At 33.8% G+C, this 20570-nt stretch overlaps 3 protein-coding genes across 7 annotated transcripts in view; 1 reads left to right on the top strand and 2 right to left on the bottom strand.

The window, feature by feature from the left end:
- LOC128861606 (uncharacterized) overlaps nucleotides 1-20570 on the top strand; it is a 49732-nt gene that overhangs the window by 12001 nt on the left and 17161 nt on the right. The window lies entirely within an intron of this gene.
- Nucleotides 4132-7478, bottom strand: LOC128861609 (tektin-1). Its single transcript, XM_054099859.1, has 3 exons — nucleotides 6889-7478; nucleotides 6311-6823; nucleotides 4132-4879 (listed from the first exon to the last, which is right to left on the bottom strand). Exons 1-3 carry the CDS (start codon nucleotides 7059-7061, stop codon nucleotides 4300-4302), a joined length of 1266 nt encoding a protein of 421 aa, XP_053955834.1. The 5' UTR covers nucleotides 7062-7478; the 3' UTR covers nucleotides 4132-4299.
- The window catches only part of LOC128861607 (ribosomal protein S6 kinase beta-2), a 49516-nt gene continuing 45333 nt past the window's right edge, over nucleotides 16388-20570 (bottom strand). For all 5 annotated transcript variants that reach the window (XM_054099855.1, XM_054099858.1, XM_054099856.1 and 2 more), the window contains exon 11: nucleotides 16388-18253. In XM_054099855.1, the coding sequence (XP_053955830.1) occupies nucleotides 18020-18253 (234 nt within the window). In that variant the 3' untranslated portion in view covers nucleotides 16388-18019. The remainder of the gene's footprint in view (nucleotides 18254-20570) is intronic.

The raw sequence follows: 20570 nt of genomic DNA, 5'->3' as shown, positions 1-20570 counted from the left end.
TTAAAGGAGTATATGTGAGATCTCGATCGTTGTAGTTGACATTCGTTTGAAGCGTAAAGGTACTTTTTAACTGACGTCAAAAATGTCTACGTTCGTCCCACATTTGCGGGAAGTCATGCTTCATTATTACCTTTTAAAGAAAAGTGCAGCTGAAACGTGTCGTATATTGATCACTCTCCATCAAATACAACTTGTAAAGAGTGGTTTCGACGCTTCTAAAGTGGCAATTTAAACACGAGTCATAAAGATCGCGAAGGGGCACCGAAAAAATTCGAAGATACTCAACTACAACAATTATTGGATGAAGACGCATGTCGAACCCTTGATGATATGTCTAAAGAGTTAGATGTTGACAGATCAACCGTCGGTAAACGTTTGCACGCGATGGGAATGGTCCAGGAAGCAGGTAACTGGGTGCCACATCCATTTAAGGAGAGGGATATCGAGAAACGTTTGATGACGTGTGTAATGCTTCTTCAAAGGTAGAAAAGAAAAGCAAGAAAATTTGATCTATTATGATAACCCTAAGCGTCGAAAATGTTGGAGCTTGCCGGGTGAATCAGATCCATCGACAGCGGAAAAAAATATTCATGCTTCAAATGTTAGGTTGTGTATCTGCTGGGATCAGAAGGGTGTCATCTATTAAGAACCATCTGAAACCATCACTGGCGATATTTAACGACTGCAGCTAATGCGTTAGAATCGAGCTCTCCAAGAAAAGCGGCCGGAATGGGCCGGTAGACATGACAAACTGATTTTGCTGCATGACAACTCCAGGCCACATTGAATTGGGAAATCTTGCTCCACTCGCCGTATTGCCCAGACATTGCATCTTCGGATTACCATCTGTTCCGATCACTGTAGTCAGCCCTTATTGAAGAGAGGTTCACTTCTTACGAGAGCATGGCAAATTGGCTCAATTGGAATGGATCAAGTCAAAAGAACTCGAATTTTTCATCAGAGGAATCCGTACGCTGCCTGAAAGATGGAGTAAAATTATAGCTACCAATGACACATACATCACATAATACATTTAATTGTTTAAATAATTCGCAACCTTGGTTAAGAAAGGACGGAAACTTATTCCCATGCCCAATAAAATTTATTTTTGAAATATGCACACAGCATATTTCTATCTTGAAATAATATGTATGTATAAGAATTAGTTTAATTTTTTTCTATTAAAATTAGAACGACGCTTTGTCAGGCCATCAGAATGTAACTTTTTAAGGAAGGGAATCCAAATTTTGCCAAACATTCCTTCTGATATAATTTTGGATAAAATGTATGCTTGAGCTTTAATTTCATATTGGAGCCACATTTGGAAATGCCGTTCGTATAAAATCGATAATTTTAAAGCATCTGAGATTTGCTGAGAGGAACGTAGCTTTCGTCATTCCAAACGTAGGATTTTTCGCTGGAATATCAAATCATCCATCGGCATTGTGACTTTATTTTAGATATTTGCTCGACACTGTATTCTGGTGATCTAACTTTCTTTCGACACATTATGTATTTAAAGTTTTCTTAACGTCTTACAGATATAACAACGAGGAAAATTAATTTCTGCAGCGGCATCGAGTTGACTTATGCCCTTCTTGTTGTTGAACTTACTGTTAAGGTTGGACAGGCCTCGTTCAGTCAGGATGAATAGGATCCTTCCACTTCCACACTTTCCTTTCTCGCTCATAACCTTAAGAATCTATACTAATATTATAAAGAGGAAAACTTTGTTTGTTTGTTTGTTTGTTTGTTTGTTTGTTTGTAACGAATAGGCTCAAAAACTACTGGACCGATTTTAAAAATTCTTTCACCATTAGAAAACTACATTATCCAAGAGTAACATGGATTACATTTTATTTTGAAAAAAAAAACCAAACTTACACACATTGTTAAGGAGGTATTGAAGATGGTTTCCGTATAGTTTGGATACCTATTGGTAGATAGGGTCTCGAGATATAGGTCAAAACGTGGACCCGGGTAACCTTCGGATGTGTATGTACAATATGGGTATCAAATGGAAGCTGTTGGTGAATGCTTTAGTTCAGAGTATTTCCATCCGCCCCGTGACTAGGGTATCGAGATAGAGACCAAAACGTGGACCCTAGAATGTGTTTGTACAATATGGATATCAAATGAAAGCTGTTGATAAGTGCTTTAATACGGGGTAATTTTCATACCTATTGATGACTAGGGTCTCGAAATATATGCCAAAACGTGGACCCGCCGTGTCTTTGCACCGAATTAAACCAAACTTACACACATTGTTAAGTAGGTAATGAAGATGATTTCCGTATAGTTTGAATACCTATTGGTAGATAGGGTCTCGAGATATAGGTCAAAACGTGGACCCGGGTAACCTTCGGACGTGTATGTACAAAATGGGTATCAAATTGAAGCTGTTGGTGAATGCCTTAGTACAGATTATTTTTCATGCCGCTCCGTGACTGGGGTCTCGAGATATAGGTCAAAACGTGGACCCGGGTAACCTTTGGTTGTGTATGTACAATATGGGTATCAAATGAAAGCTGTTGATAAGTGCTTTAATACGGCGTAATTTTCATACCTATTGAGGACTAGGGTCTCGAAATATATGCCAAAACGTGGACCCGCCGTGTCTTTGCACCGAATTAAACCAAACTTACGCACATTGTTAAGTAAGTAATGAAAATGGGTTTCGTAAAGTTTGGTTGTAATTCGGAGCACTGGCAACGGGTACAGCGTGCTTTTGAACCAGCCATAATGTCGCTTACTTTTTTAACGCTTGGGGCGGAACTGAACTGTCAAATTGACAGTGTGAGTTACAATGGGTCTATATTTCTTTCTGATTTGGATGCCATAAGGAAAAAACGTAAGTGCAACATGTAAAAATTGTTTGTGAATTTTTTTGGAGTGGATTTTGGAACAGTGAATAATTTCTTACGAAATTTGAGAATTTAATGTGAAATCCGAATGAAATTATGTGTTCGTGAAAAAAAAATTTTTTTCGTTTTTTTTTTTGAAAAATATAAATGGATAATGGTTAAAAAAGCTCCAATGCTTAATAAAACATATAAATTGAATCGAAAAATTGATGGATGATCAGGAAAAAAGAAGATTGTTTCTTAGTTATTCATTTGCGTTGATTTCAAATTTAAAAGCAATCTTCTTTTTCCCTGATTTTCAATTTATATTTTATATTTACTCAAAAACAAATAGAAAAACAAAAAATATTGTTTATGCCAAAGCGCTTGAATAAAGAATAAAGAAATAAATGATATGAAAACCGTATCTTCTCTGTTCTAAACCATATCTATTCTATTTTAGTGTGCCCAGCGAAGGGGGCCGGGTTTGCTAGTTCTATATAAAGTAGACCTTGGGATTCTGCCAAGTTTTTAATTTTTTATAGAATTGCATAATGCGTTCTTGGGTAGTATGTTACTCTGACGGCAACTTTATGAAAAGTGTTGTTTTTGTTTTGGAACTACGAAGAAATCGTGGCGCATTTATTAAAGGTGGTGGCACTAGACCAACACCAATGTTTTGTACATTTGACTGTCAAAGCAAGGTATTGGAAAAATAGAAAACAAGGAATGAATTCGACTTGTTCCATTTTATACTGACAGCCACATGGACACTGCAAAATAAAAAACACAAATCAACTGATTTACCGATACCACCTCTAATAGATTCGCCTTCGAAGAAATTTTAAATATCCATGACAAAAACAAAAAGTAGCGCCTACTGATTCGATGCCTTAGCTTTGAATTTAAAGTAGTGTAACAGGAGTCTCTTATTTTTGCCATGACCCGTTTGAAACGATTGTAGTCAGATTTGTCAAAACCAGATTGTCCTCTTCATATTCGTTTCAGACTTAGAGAGTGCATCTGTTCCAAAAATTAGTTAACAATTACATTTAATTATGTCCCTCCTTTCCAATGGTGTAAAATATTTTAAAATCGGAGAAGTAGTTTCTTAGTGTTGATCTTTCTAAAAAAATTTCCACGTAAAAAAGTTTAAAAAGAAACCAAATAATGGCCCACTTTTTATGTACTTATTCGTCACCCATTATAAATTCAGTACTGTAGTGCTGAAGAAGTGCTGCTCAAATAAATTTAAAAGTAAAAATCTAGCCTCAAATTTATTCACCAAAGCAGCTACTTTTATTGGAAATTAGACGCGTGTATTACTAATGTAACTGTAGTAGTATTTTTAATTTGTTTTCAATTGGAGGAAATGCAAATCCTAGCATTCTAATACGTACATATATCATAAATAAATATAAATGCACAAATATTTTTTGACTAATGCATCGCCCCTTTAGAATGATTGGTATTTTAGAGATTGCCTAATTGTCATGCAATCCACCTCATCAATTTTGATGCTATTCGCCTTAATGTTGATCTCCTCCTCCTGCATTATCTGTACGTGTAGTAAATAGCGCAATGATGCTTTATTTTCATTGATCTTCTGATTTAGTTTACACATTGAAGCCTGCAGGGCCTCCATTTCGTGGTAAAGAGCATCTTGCACACTATCGCAGGTCAATTCAAGGCCAGGACGACGTGCGCGATTGCTCAATCGTGTCTGGCAGAGAGTCATTGAACGCTGCTTATCAGCAAGCTCTTTTTCCAATTGCTGAATGTTGCGTTGCATTTCGTGTATGTGTGTCATGCAGTCGTTGTGCTTATCCTCCAAACACTTCTTCACATGCTTCATCTCGGAAATACGACGTTCGAATGCCTCATTGGTGCGATCGGTCTGATTTTGCATATCCTCACACACCTGCTTCAACAACAAATCGATATATGCACGCAATTGAGAGGCTGAAGTCAACTCTTTGGCATTATCCTCAATGTTCTTGTAGGTTTTATGTTGCCATTCACCAAGAGAGTAGCGGCTGCAAAATAATAGATATTACACACATACATAGAGGGCTTGTTCGAAGCATGCAATAAACGTGGCAGTACTATGGCACCCTGTTGCAAATGCTAAGCTAATACTTTTCTGAGGTTCAGCACTTATTTTGCATTGATAAGTGAAGGTGAATATGTAAAAAAAATGGAGTTTTCTATAAATATTTTCCTTGATAACTGCGATATTGACCGTATTTTACTACTAAAAATGGCAAAGAAAAGAATGAGGCGATCGTTCAAGAAACATTTTTATGATATCGAGAGAGAGGAGACTTTGCGCACTGCAATGGCCGAATTTTGTGTAGTTAGCACGCTCGAACAAGCGCATACTGATACCACTACACACATAGGTACGTGTGCATGTTTATATGATTATGTTATAGTTGTACAAAAACTGCTATAGTAAATTTAAGTACATCAGGTTCAGCCGAACTTTTTTGTACCCAGTGCACGACAATATTTACTAATTACTAGCTAATAATTTTAATCAATTTCAAAAAAATACGTACTGCTAGAGGTATCGGCACATATGCGTGTACAAAATTTTTATAAAATATCTACCTGAACTAGGGAATATAGAGCAGAGTTCAAGTGGACACTACTACTTTTTGAGTTATCGATATTCCAAAGTGGTCGGTACCTCTTTCAAAAATTATTTGAATATTTTTTCATGAAACAAACTAGATAAACGCATGCTTAGAAAGGCAAAAGGCAGATGGCTTAGCCTAACCAATTGCAAAGTTGCCAGGATCATGTGTAAACACGCATATGATGACAAGTATACTAAATCGGTTATATGGTTCGATAGAATAAACTGTAGAACTTTAGTTGGTATACTAACAGGCCACTGCCTAGTTGCAGCACACGATTTCAAATTTAACCATTAACGACGTAGCCATTAACGTAATGAGCCGGGTGCAAGAAAAACCTTGGAGCATCTTCTATGCTACTGTCCGGCTCTCTCGAAAACCAGACTATGATACCTGGAGGCTTACAGCTTTGAAAGGCTAGAATCTATCCCTGAACTGGAGCTCGAGCGACTCCCAAAATTCGTGAACAGTACGCGCATCTTAAGGGATGCATATTTTCGATAAATAGGACTCTGATCTGGTATCGCTATGGACCAAAATGGTCTTTGCGTGGCTTCGGCCAGCCAGTATAACCTAACCTAACATTTTCATGAAATACGCTTATTTCGGGAATATTGAGAATTTCTTAAATGAAAAATTTTTAAATGAGCTATTTCGGCGAAAAAAAAGGAATTCGAACACACTCGACGCCATTCGAAAGAAGACTTGTACTTTAAATAAGATGCTGTATATAGCAAAAATGAAATCGCGATGCTACATAATAGACCATTTTAAATAAGGGTTGTGAGCACTAGGTTCGCTTGGATGTAGAAAATCTAAAATTACCATTCCAGATTGGAGAGATCTTTGCCAGTGCTCATATTACGTTGTGAATCACGTAACGTTAAATTATTCTCATCAATCAACAAGGATTTATCCTTCTGTGCCAAATCTTTATCCAATAGATACATAGTAGCTCGTAGACTGCGTATCTGTTCGGTTGCCTCCTTAAGTGACCGATCCATTAAACACTGGCAACCTTTAACGACCTTCAATTCGCGACGCAAACATCGATCCACTTCGTCATCGCATAAATCGACGCCAATGCGACCCTCACGCAATATCTGACAACGTTGATTTATAGCCATGGATTTCTCTTTCAGGAAGTCAATGGCATTGAGTACACGATTACGATATGTATTTAACGCTTCATCCTCCAGCATGGCCGTCTTCTTCTGCCTATTCAATTCATCTAATAAAAACCGAATTTCACTAGTGCGCTCACGCATGTGATGTTCTACCTCGCGCTGCCAATTCTTAGTTGTGTCTTTGGTTTCGTCTACGATTCGTTGAGACTCCCTAAATAAGACGCATTACATTAGCTTTTACTTAAATAACATCAAATACATATACATATATCTTACTCGACAATGCGCTCCGCCAAACGTTCCTGATCACAGGTAATGCGAAATTTCACTTGATTATTGTAATCCCAATCTTCCTCCGTATATTTAGGTGGAATTTTTGCTTGCGGACCATATCCTTTTCCCGTCAAATGTAGGCCAGTGATTCGTCTTGAACACATATTCGGCAGCATTTTGAAAATTCCACCCAATTATTTTTCCGTTCGACTAAAATTCTGAGCAAAATAAATGTATTTAAAAAAAATTCAGATGCTTTATTTTTTTAAGAAATTATAAATTTTTATTTTTCTTTTTTGGAGGAATTAGAAACAAAATTTTCCAATTGTCAACAGTTCAATAGGCAACTAATAAACTGGAGCAGGCACAATACAGAAAAATATTTATGAACACATAAAATAATATCGATCATACGGGAATTCGTGCGTGGTTGCCTAGAGGATTATTATACTTTTTTTGTACTTAGTGAATTGACAAAGTTAGAGGCATTTCAATGTAGTGATTAAAATTTCATATTCACACATATATTTATGCACGTACATACATAGGAATTTATGTAAAAATATTTGCGCATACTTAATAAGGGTGCAAGGACATCCGAAAAAATCTAGTAACGTAACGCTAAGCAAACATTTAATGCTGATACATACTTACATATATAACGAAGGACTTAAGACTACATACAGTAGCATATTTTCTTATTTCCCAGAAGGTATACAATAATTGAAAAAACTGTTGATGTAGTTTTTTTCGGAATTCATATTTATTCATACATTTTTATTTCACTTGCTTTATATCAAAAAAAAAATTAACGAAACAACAAAAAAAAAACGGCATAACAAAACACTACATACTCGCACAGTTCAATCAGCTTAAAAAGAATAAAATTTACTTATTTTAAGGGGTTACATGGGGTTCGTCGGGTAAAAAATTTTTTATTTAATTCAATATTTTTTTTCTATGTAAAAAATTATTTAATATATTTAATTCAAACTTTTTTCTGCCTTATAGATACATATTTAAAGAGTAATTTCTGAAATTTTCAAAAACAAAAATTAAAACTCCTCCATTGTGACGTCATTTCCGGTTACCCCTCGAAAAAAAGATGCGTCCGCGTTGTCAGCATAACTCCTGACAGGCTCATCAAAAATGAAAAAAGAAAAATAAGTGTTTTAGTTAAGACCATAAACTCGTGCTTGAACGAAGGAAAGAAAAAAACTAAAAATTGTAATTTGGCAGACATTTTTGCAAAAAAATGAAAATTTCGGTCAAATTTGCATGACACTTTGTTTTTTTTTAAATAGTTGTAATTGAAAAAAAAAATTCCTTCGTTCAAGCACGAGTAAATTGTACTTCGAACACCTGTATAAAATTTCATCAAGATCGGTTGAGCAGTTTTCGAGAACATTTGACAACCGACATTGAGAACACAGTTCCGAGAAAAACGCGTTTAAAGTTTGAGTAACAATAAAAGTGGCTTGGAGCGCACACATTCCAAAGGCTGTATCTCCGAATTTATTATTTGGATCGACTTGAAAATTTAGGATAATATTCCTTAGATGTTGTAGAAATTAATAAGCCAAAAAAAATAAATCGATTTTTTGAACCAACGAAACCCATGTACCCCTTAAAACTAAAATTGCTTGAAGCCGTCGTGGTATTGATCCGGCCAGTTGGGTAAGCTCTTCCTATGTCATTTGATTACTTGCATCCATCAACTCAATTATCGATTTTGCGCCAGTTACTATACTTCGTCGAATTTTTCTCCCAAACATGTTCTATCCGATTTAAATCCGGACCTGGGTGCGTAAATCTTGTATAAGAACCATTCTTTGGCAATTAGTGCAGTATGCTTAGGGCCATTGTTTTGTGGGAAAGCCCAACCGCAAGCATTTTACTGATGGCTTCAAGTATTGTTCCCTCATGTTTTTATATTTACATCGGTCCATAGTACCTTCAATAAAAGTCATCTTTCTAACGCCAGATTTATTTCCATATCCGCATTTTTTCTCCTCCATATTTTAGCCAGGCCATCACTTCCAAATATATTGAACTTGGATTCATCAGTAAATAAATCTTAATAGTTCTCTAATGAACACTTTTCTTAGATTTCTCGACAATATTTTGGTCCAATTTCAGAGCACTAATTTTGGGTCGATCTCTTACATCTCTTCTGGATAGCTTCTTTGGGCGGTCTGTTTTTTTTTTTTTTTGTATGTACTAGAAACGACGATTTTTCAATTGAAATTTTCGAATAACTGAACTTTACAGCTACGTTTTCAATATTCGCTTCTCTTGAGTGAACTATACAAAAAATTTCCCTAAGTTTGAAATATTTTTGTAAGGTAATCTCGGAAAGTTTTGTGGCCAAACGCAGAGGTCGCCTTTTTACACTTTTCGTTGTCTATGGCACTTACAGTCGTACTTACCCACCAGATCTTAGATGCTACCACCCTAAAGTAACTAAATTACCGCTCGCCAAAATCATTAAACATTAAACTTTTGTTAAGGAAGTTTTTCAATTCGCAGATTTCTTACATTTTTTGTTATACCTTCGACATTTAGATTCGGATCTTATAGTAAGATACATATAGTATATAAGTAGTATATGTATATAATACTTTATGAATGTTTTGTCTCAACGATACTATTTTTTTATTTCGAAACTCATTGACCTCAAGTACCCCGTTTTAGTACTTACACTTCGTATCTCAATTCTTATCACTCTAACGTCGGTAAGTATAGAGATCCTTTCAGTATCTCTCTAATTGAATGTTTCAAGAATAATACCACTGTTACTCTTTTACTTTGTTTTACTACATATTGCTATTCGTTTTCGCCATTAAATAAATATTTGAAACAAGTCTGGCTATTCACGGAAGTATGTACGTTTTCAAATATATATCATGGATTCGTCAATTGCCGCAACATGTTCAATAAACCGTTCATTTGTTCATCAAAAATAATCCGTACTTTTTCCGCTCCGAGAATAAGAATATTTTGTTAAAGATAATAACGGACCCAGATCAGCTATACGAATATTATGGGTGTGTTCGGGCTGTAACGATAGCCGAGGTGTTATTTTTTTATGAGATAGCATCACGTTCTGTCTCATGATTGCTGCAACAATGCCAACATCAAGATTTCTGTCAGTAAAATGTTGACAATCTGATTGGTCATCACTTGCTAGTCAATTCCAGTATACAATTTTTCATTGCGGAATAGAAATGAAAGGTGATACGTAGGTTTTTTTAATAAATAATATTTATTAATTTCGTTTACCATATTTATTGTTTTAAGCGCAAAATTAAGTTCAAATGAAACGAAGTTTCTGATGCAAAAACATGTTCGGCGCTAAATAACTTTTGCAATAATGCCGCAGCTAATCAGTTGAGTATCAGCAACAGTAGATCAAAAAAGTAACAAGGTCGTAATACCTATTGCTGTAATTATTGAGTGCGGCGAACACACCCTATAGCAGTCCGCAGAGAGCAACCGGATACATTCGTCAAGGGTTTGGTCCATAAGATCATTTCATAAACTTCGAGTGTGGCTTCAATATGGAGGAGGAGCACATCCCAACACCCAAAAAGTGTGTAAGCTCCAAATATATATATAAATATTTCCTTACATGAACCATAATATTAATAAATATAAATGAATTTATCGCAATTAAATTTTTTTTTCATATCAACGGCAACGCAAAAACTAAATATGTGGCCAATGGATTCAACCATTCCATTCCGTTTATGTTTGAGATGGGGTTGAGAATTTAACCTTTTCTCGATGGAAACGATTGGAGAAGGCCCATCTGCGATTACAACGGCCCAAACCATTACCTATGGTGGGCGCTGTCTCCTGGTGACCAATCGATGACTCAAATTCTTGTATGAACGGTCGGTCGAATAAACCCTATTGTTCTGGGAGTTTACGAATTGCCTGGCTCTTCGTCGGGGATTTCGCTCAAGCCGCTCCTCACTTTTTTAACCATTTCACGTGACGTTGCAGCCTTTTGGTGATCACCTCCATGACGTTTCGCGATGCTACCGGTATCATTGTAACGAGTAATGGTGCGATAAACAAAAACTTTATTTACTTTAAGGTGCTTGAGCTCACGAACAATCGCTGGTTGTGATTATTCAGAAATCACATTACGCTTGAAATCCATTCCTGATTTTCTTTTTTCGCGTTTACTCTCGACAAAATGCTTCCGTGCGCTTGTAAACAATACTCTGGACTGTCATATAGTCAACCAATAGACAGCTGATGCCCGTGCATCAGTGCCGGACCAGTACACATCGCTCGTTTACTGAAAGAACGTCATAACTAAAAAAATCGAGAAAACCGACATCAAAGTTTTTAATTTACTATGCCTTTCTAAGTAATATTAAAGACAGATTTTCATCTCCTGGGATGAATTAATGTATATCGCCATCATTAATATAAAGGGTGGTTAAATTTCAAGAGCCGATGTTGGTTGTGAACCACACCTAAACGTCAACGACTTCTTTCTTTGGGGTTATTTGAAAGAAAAGGTGTACGTCGATAAGCCAGCAACAATTCAATAGCTAAAGATTGAGATAATTCGCACATTAACGGCATAGAACCTCAATTATGCCTTAGTGTCATCGAAAATTTGGACCATCGGATGGAGGTGTGCTGCCGAGGCCGCGGCGGCCATTTGGCCGATATTTTTTTTTCCATACGTAAATGAGCCATACCAATATTATCATAATAAAGAGAAATGACAATAATTTCCTAAAAAAATTGTATTTTATTCAAAATCAACACCGGACCTTGAAACTTAACCACCCTTTAGATAAGGAACTATTTGCATTTGGTGGTCTTTGGAGGTGTGCCGCCATTATTATCATAATAAAAAAAAATGACAATAATTTCCAAAAAAAATTGTATTTTATTCAAAATCAACACCGGCCCTTGAAATTTAACCACCCTTTATATCACCAGGAATTTTTCACACAGCAGATCGTAGTTATTTCTACATATCATACTTATCTAAAACAAATTTTTTTTGTATTATGACACTCTTGCAGCACATGTATATATATACAGTTGTCCACAAAAGAATAGGAGTGATGTTCTCAAAAATATAAATTGTTTTGTTTTAAGCCAAACCGTTATTTTTTCAATTTCTTTTTTACAAAATAAATGACTGATATTATACCTTACCTAAACACATCTGGAATCTCTCAATTAAACATAAAAAACGTAATTTGTTCCGCATAAAAAAATGTATTCAGCATAAAAAGAGAAATGTTAATGCTTTTTTAATTGTTTAAACAATTTTTTTAACCATAAAAACTTAAAAATGAACTAATATTTTGTTATGCAGCCTCGGTTTTTAAAGCTGAACAGCTACAAGGCATATAATCGATGATGTCATGGCACCTCTTCATGGGATATTTTCCGATGCTTCTTTGCTTTGATGCTTTGACTATTTGGTAGCCTTAGTTATGCAATACGTTTTTTAACATTCACCATAAATTTTCCATGCGGTCAAGGTCGGGAGACTGACCAGGCCATGGCGTGACCTCAACCCGATTGACCCTAAACCATTTCTTCGCACCTTTACCAATGTGTTTAGGGACATTTTCTAGTTGAAATATCCATTTTATTGCCATTATCCACTCCACTCCACTAGCTCCCTGTATGCAAAAACCTGCCCCATACCATAACTTTTAAACCACCATGCTTGACGAACATATCCTCTATATCAATTGGATCAACAATTAACTCGGTTTTACTTTCGCTTGTCCACATTCAATTTCGCCACATATGTATCTACATGAGTTTCCAATAAGAAGTGTTTTTTTTAATATTCAAAGAAAATTCTATTTTTAATATAAATTATCGGATGTTTGTTTCATTATAAAGAGGAAGGTATGCCGTTAATAGTGGAAAATAACATCAGGTAAATGACCATAATGGCCATAAAAAATCGTTAATCTTCTCTCCTGTTTAACACCTAACACCTGTTATTGGAAAACCCTTTATAAGCCAATTAGAGCCGTTTGATTGAGTTTTAGGTATTTTTTAATAGCACTGGGTGACGCGAACGATTTAGTTTCAGAATACCATACCATGCAACGATCGGCTATGGCAGAGGTATTATGCTTCCGGCCACGCCTCTTTAATTTATATTAATAAAATAAGACATTTATTAAGCATTTGAGCAGAACATTCTGAGATATTTAGAATTATATTTTGTTTTCAAACGGGTGTGCTTATGAGCAAGAACTTGCGTGGTATGTCCAGATCCAGTACGGTATAGAATACATTTTGACAATCCGGAGCGATACACATATTACAAATATATTGTGCCTTGCTTACTCTCCCTATTTTCTGAGAAATCTAAACACATGTACTATTATGAAAGAGCAAAACTTACTAAAATCTTAGTCACATACTTTATTTGTATATTTTAAAGCTCGCATGCCGTTCTAAGTACCGTTATAATATCGCATAGCTTACAGGCGCGTACAAAAAGTTACGAACTGAAAACCATTGTAGATAGGCGCATTCCTATTATTTTGTGGACAATTTTACATGCAAATTAAAATAAAGTAAATTTACTATTGAGATGTTTTTTTTTTTTTTGGTTTTCTGAATGTGTAGAAAGAGCCAACATAAAATTTTTCACACCCCACCATTAATATGGAGAGTGGTATGCCGTCATGTTTAATTTCATTGTTAAGTTCTAAGCGCTTAAAGTGATAAACAATTTGAATTTTTTATGTATTCTTATTTTATTCAATTTTTTGTAAACAATATAAATTTAGTATATTTTTTATTTCAGCATTGATTATTCTCTATAATTTATCTACAGTAAAAAATAAGACATTTCTTATAATATATTTTACACGTGTTTATGTAGCTATTTAGTTATGTTTATGTGTATGTACATGTGTTGTAGCGCCTTCGTTTTATTGCTGTACATTAAATTTTGAACTGTTTTTTCGTAAAAGAAAGGAGATTTATGTATGGAAAAGCGAGACTATTTAAACTGTAAAATAACGTTGAAATGATTTAAGTTGTAATTACAAAAATATACAATTTATTATTTTCCCTTAAGTAATATTTTCAAACTACTTTTATTGTTTCGGTTGCTTTAGCTAATATTTTTTTTTTTATATATTTGTATGTACATTAAACGGTTTGTGTAACAAAAATAATTGCTCTTGAGGTATTTTCTGTAACGTTGTTGTTGCTCATTTTTTCACTTGCAAATTTAGGAATTGTATTGCGTACATATTTTGGTTCAATAGATTTAGCTTTTATCGAGTTACTTTTTTGTTGATGCATTTTTTTTATTTTCTTCTTTGCCTTTTCTCTTAAATAAGCTTAGCACCTTTTGATTATATAAAAAAAATATGTAATTATTAGTAAAGCAAAATTTAATTGAATAAACAAATTTTTACACTTAAAAATACGAATCTGGCCAAGTTGAAACTTTAGACAACATAATAAGTTCATTTAAGCGTTAAATATTGTCTTATATAAATAAACCATTGCTAGTTGTAAAAGGATGTTTGCGAAAACAAATATAGAAAACCAATTTGTATTTGTGCTCAATGGTAGATAAACGTGAGATTTTCGATCCTTTAGCTTTTGAGAAAAGATATAAAATTTCTAATAATATTTATATTATCTATTCATTTTGTTTACACATTCAATTTTAAAATGTTTGCGTTTTGGCAAGTAAACTCGCATTACATTTAATTAACCTTTATTTCAGTTCATTTTACTTTTTAAGTTGTTCTTACATACATGTACGTAAATGTATTTTGCATTAATTTTTGTTCTCCTTAGTTGTGTTGTTTTACATAAAAAATTGTTATTAGGCATGCAATGCTTTCTTTTAGTTATATTGTGTGCACACAACCATTTTTTAATTATTTTTTTTATATTATTTCGGTTACTCTGTAGCAGTTACAACAAAATTACATTATGTATAACCTTTTTCGCTGTTCTATTAATTTTAGCAAATAATTTATATTCTTTTGAAAGCACATATTTTAATTTAATCAGTATTTACGCATATCCAAAACAAAAAAAAAACTGTGTGTATGCGAAATTTTTGTGGTAGCGCTAAATTCAAGTTTATTTCCTTGTGTTTTTGTGGCTATTCGTGATAAGAAATGTCTTATTTTGTGACATTATAACTTTTTTGTTCCAATCTAATCCACTCACTCGGTCTTTATGCATTGTATATTTATAAAAAAAAAGAAAATCCCTCGCCCTCGTTTAAAAAAGGTAAAACGTTAGGCGATTTATTGTACCAGAAAATATTTCTGCCCTCTTAAACGTGTGATTATTTCCATTTTCTCTTATTTAATTTATTATTACAATTTAATATTTTTATACAATATATATTACGCCAAAATAAAATAATGCACAAAAACTTAAAAAAAAAACTAACTTTTTCTAATATAAATAAAATTTCCGAAGCATAATAATAATTTGAATATTTCGTATATCGTTAAGGAAATGAAAATTTGAATTCCATAAATTTACATAGCTTGAGCATACAATTTACAGCTGTAGACACCAAGGGTGAGAACGGCTGCAGCTATAAAAGAAACAGTTGCACGACTTTCGCATCGAAAATTTCACTTATTGAGAGACCAAAATATGTCTGTCCTCTTAATCCGTTCGATTAATCTTGGACACGTATGTAAAGTCATTAATTGCATTTAAATTTATAAATAATTAAAATATCGGTCTCACACTAGGGTCCGTAACTGTATGCATTTCCATACAAACGATGTAGTGTTTCAAAACGAGCCATACGCTTTTTCTAATTTTTGAAGCTAAATCTTAAGCAATTAACTTACGAATTTAAAATCGATATGTCATAAAAGAACCTTTTGAATATCAGAAAAGCCGTTTGCACTTAACTGTGAATTGTCTTAATATATTAGTAAGCAAAGTTTTTTGTATGAATTAAATAAAAACAAAGTAACGAAAAACTTTGGAATTTGAGTGAAATAAAAACAATATAAAACGCGAAGCACATACAGATCGTACATTAGCTCGAAAAGTACAACTTTTAACCATATCCAATTAGAAGGAAATGTATATTTATTTTATTATTTAATTTTACTTATGAAGAAATAGTAAATAAAAAACGTTGACGGCGATTTGCTCGAATTTTTGATTTTTCGAGTTATGACATTCCAGCAAACGCTGCATCTGAAAAAAATTTTTATTTTCATTTTTGCTACATTGACATCTTCACATCTTCTGAGCAGTAGCTGTTGAAATATATATCACACGGGAATCACTAAGGTGACACAATTCAAACAATAATTAAGCACAGCAAAAATATTTTAGGTCAAATAGTTTTTTTTTTTTTTAATTTTTTTACAATGAATTTATTATATTCTCATATAAAACGATTTTGAACTTTAAAATGTAAGACGATAGTTTGTGGTACACATTATTTTCTCTTAATCAGGCTGGTTTGAGAAACAAAAAGATATTTATTTTTAGTATTTTCTCTTTAATTGATTGTTATATTATTTCTTTCTTTCATTTTCTCTTTGCTTCAATGGTTAGGGGTTGTGATCAATTTATACTTAAAGAAAAAATTTAGGAAATATACGAAATCCAGAAAATGAAAATAGCCTAAATTTATATAACCAATTATTTAGAAAACTTTCGATTCAAAATTTAATCCCTAAAAATCTCGATTATTTTTTAAAAACTTCTGTAATTATTTAATGGCCGTCTAAATTTATAGAAGACCTTATCATATTTGAGTCATTCGGTTCCCAACGAAAAACAAACAATACCTTTCCGTTAATTTTGCATGTATGCAGGCTGGCGATGCTGGAACCAACTCGATAGTAGATACAATACGTTTATTTATTTTCTTAAATAGTTTGAAAATTATACAGTAGCTCCTTTTCATACTTAATGATAAATTTATTTCCATGTTTTTTGTTTTTATTTCTGTGGCACCCTGCATTTCAACTAGAAGTACGTGTGTATATTGTTTGTTAATATCCACAAATACGTACATATTTCCATTACTATATTGTAACATTAATTTATTATATGTATGGTGACTGGTTACATTCACTTTCATATATATTTGTATAAACTAAATTGAACTAAAGTAAAGTAAGTAAAGTGGACTGACAATGCCTTTCACGTCTATTTTCACAAGTTCCTGTTGATCGCTCTTAACTTATATAAAGTATGTTTTTAATTGTTTGATGCTGGTAACTACATATAATTGATAGTGGTGGAGTTGACAGTGTTGGCTCTTTCATTTTCGGTATTTATTTACATGGCTTACTTATAGTCAGAGACGATGATGATGACGTGGGCAGAGTTGCACGAAAATGCAAAACCGCAAGCGGGTGGCGACAACGAGCAATGAGGCACAAAATATATATGATGAACCAAAGTTTGACTATATTTTCTTTAAATCTTTCATTTATATTAAGAACTATGTTTTTTAAATTACTTGTAAGTTTTCTTCTTCATATGCAATTGAGTTATATCCTATTAATGTATGTAGTAATTAGATTTCATAATATTAGCCTTAATTGCTGTTGTTCACACTTTTTCCTTTTTTTCGGTTTATGTCATTATCCTAATAATTATTTTTCATTTTATATCATAGACACTATATATAAACTATTTGTTGCGTACGCACACAAATTATTCCCAACTAAAGAGACGTCACTTTTTCACCTGGGCAGTATTCTGGTATTCTGCTTTTTCATACACAGACTACTTGCTTGGTATTCATGTTTGTTTTTACGTCTAATATGGAACTCATTTTCGAAACATCCCTCCCTTCGTTTCTTTGTTTGTGATAATTTTACAATGTTTCGCTTGTTCCATCAATTATTACTGTGCTTTTGTATAAATAATCATTAGGCAGCATTTTATATATTTTATCAAAATTTTTGGTTGCTGCTTTTAAGTTTTAATCAGTTTCTTTTTTCTCTGTTTGTAGTGAAGGTGTGTTGATTTTTTTCGTTTCATACATGTTCTCCTTCGCCCTATTACTACCATAATTTTTCCTCGACCGATCGTTTATACTTCCTCTCACGTTGGCTATCGCTAGTGATGATTTGCTACCGCCTTCGGCTTTTGACTACACAATGGGTACTCCCTGCACATCCATCATTTCGTCCTGGGGCGAGGGGCGTGGAGGAAAAGCTTGTAAATGTGGTGGCGTTGCACGAGGATAGATGCCACGCTGTGCTGGAAATTGCATACGGTACGAGCCTTCATGATGTTGCCGGGGTGTACGTCGGGGGGAACGCGCTGGCATACGATTCGCGCGATGCATGTCTTCTAGGATCGATGGTGCTACATATGTGAAACCCTATAAAAAAGAGTTTCAAGGTTATTACAAAGAACCAAATATAAACTATGCTACATAGTATACATCTACACTTGTACATACATATTTATGTACATAATATAAATAAGACGATATACTTTAAATTGAATATAGGGTATACATGCCAACCAACCAAATGCTAATTCTACGAGTATATACCTTCTGCTCAAATATGAACGAGACGTTATTAATAAAACGGTCCGCGGATGACATATGGCAAAAATAAATTTTTTGTTTTTTGGTAGGACTGTTATAAGCTTACATGGCAAATTTCAGCGTGATAGGTCACATAGTTTGTTTTCTGTGCTACTGTAAACAAGTCAAGCTCGAGTGTGTTCTTCGAATTCTCTTTTATGACTTCAATTGTCTCAAAATGTTTTCCACGGAGCGGCAACTTGAGCTCAAAAGGGGCATAAAGATATAGACATATACGAGTATATGTTTCGACACCCACATTATACTTTTAATATGTATAATTTTAACTGCGCATTGAAGAGTTAATATTGAGTTTTATTTACATTCATTGAACTAATGTTTAAATTATCATACATTCTACTTTACATTATTATTCTAATACTAGTCGCCTTTGATTCGGTATCTCTCTGCCCGCTATCTCGGGGCTCTGTTCGCTTGACGAAAATTTTGTATGTGTGAGCAACAACAAAGGTATAGAGCAGATTTGCCACCGACTACCAAATTTGTGATATTCTGAGTAGAGAGTGCATGAGTGGGCGTAGTTATTTAAATCGTTGGATTTATCCAGAACAGTGATACAATTGGGTTTGAAAAACTTTTTTGCAATACGAGAAGTGTGCGTCGGATCATTGTTTTGTTGAAATTTCGAAATCACCGATAAATTCTCTTCCGCAAAAGGGTAACATTACATTTTGAAGTATCTGAACGTACCTAACCGCAACCATATTACCCTCCATACGATGAATTGGTCCGACACCACTATTGAGCCTCACCCATGCTTTACGATTGGTGAGACGAATTTGGGATTAAATGTTGCACGTTTTGACCGCAGCACGTTCTGTCGATCATCTGGACCAACTCTTTTTATTTTCGTTTCATTGCTGAATAAAATATAACTCCACTGATTTTAGAGTTCATATGTGCTCTCGAGCAAATTCAAATCGGCGTTGTCTTTATAATGCTGTTGCTTCCCCCTTGAGCAGTATCTAGTGAAGTATCTACTGTCATAAAATAAACAGTCAGTTCACTCGACACCAACGTCACGTGGTTAGTTATAATTTTCGTGTATTACTTAAAGGACTACATAACCACCATTAACAACGATAATAAGTTTAGCCTTGAAATCCAACAAAGAATTTACCTCGCCAACAGGTCCTACTTGGAACTAATTCGACAATTAAAAAAAGTAAAGTCCTCTATGGACGAGAAACCCCCTACTTCGTAGTAGTAGTAGTAGTAGGAATTCTTGATTTAATTTATAAAACTCATGGTTAACAATTGATTTAATTCATACATTAATTCATTGAATATATTAAAGTAAATAATAATACTTTCACATATAAGTAGATGATCTACTTTTTCGCGCGTAACTCAAAATTCGTAATTAAAAAGCGAGATTTCCCATACAAAATTTCTCTCCCAAAATCTGAGATTATAAAATAATCCTAGATAGTAAGGATACTTTTCGACATACAAACCTGTGTTTTCTGTGTTATCGATAATTATTATTACGAATGTAAGAAGAAACATCAAAATAAAAACTAAATGAAATGGATGCCGGCAAAGAAAACAGGTCTATAAGCATAATTCTAATAAAATTTTTGTTAAATATTATTAATTAGGGATTCATTTTACAGAAAAAAAAGTGTATCCATAAACGTTTTGTCCTTTTATTAGTTATTTTAAAATGTAATATAGAATATCCCATGCGCATTGCTGCCATAATTTTTTGCAACCTCAGTAAACGTCGCATACGGTTTTCCTCCAACTGTTTATTGTTAGCAGCCAATTAATTGGGTAGTTAAATTAGCTATTCCTTCTCCTTGTATTTTCTTCATATCGTTAATAATATTTAAAGCAACCAAAAACACCGAAATATTCCACCAAAATAATTTCTATGAAGAAAAACCTCTCAAAGCAGTATTGACAGCTCATTGGAAATTTTGCTGGTAATCTGCCATATGTGAACGGGTAGATTAATTTGGTGGATTTATAGGTGATTAATGCATATGTGAACATATTATAAAGCTATAAAGAAACATGTTTGTGGCAATAACGATGTTGTCTGTCTCTTAAATTAATTAATAATTGAACTCTGCTATAA

The sequence above is a fragment of the Anastrepha ludens genome, chromosome 4 (genome assembly GCF_028408465.1).
Source record: "Anastrepha ludens isolate Willacy chromosome 4, idAnaLude1.1, whole genome shotgun sequence".
NCBI classification, from domain to species: Eukaryota; Metazoa; Arthropoda; class Insecta; order Diptera; family Tephritidae; genus Anastrepha; species Anastrepha ludens.
The sequence above is the reverse complement of the archived record's forward strand: the minus strand, read 5'-3'. Positions and strand labels throughout refer to the sequence as shown.

Coding starts and splice junctions, on each gene's coding strand:
- LOC128861609 (XM_054099859.1), bottom strand. CDS start 7,061: ATGCTGCCGAATATGTGTTCAAGACGAATCACTGGCCTACATTTGACG. Junction 6,824..6,888: donor TTGGCGGAGCGCATTGTCGA/GTAAGATATATG, acceptor CGTCTTATTTAG/GGAGTCTCAACGAATCGTAG. Junction 4,880..6,310: donor GATCTCTCCAATCTGGAATG/GTAATTTTAGAT, acceptor ATTATTTTGCAG/CCGCTACTCTCTTGGTGAAT.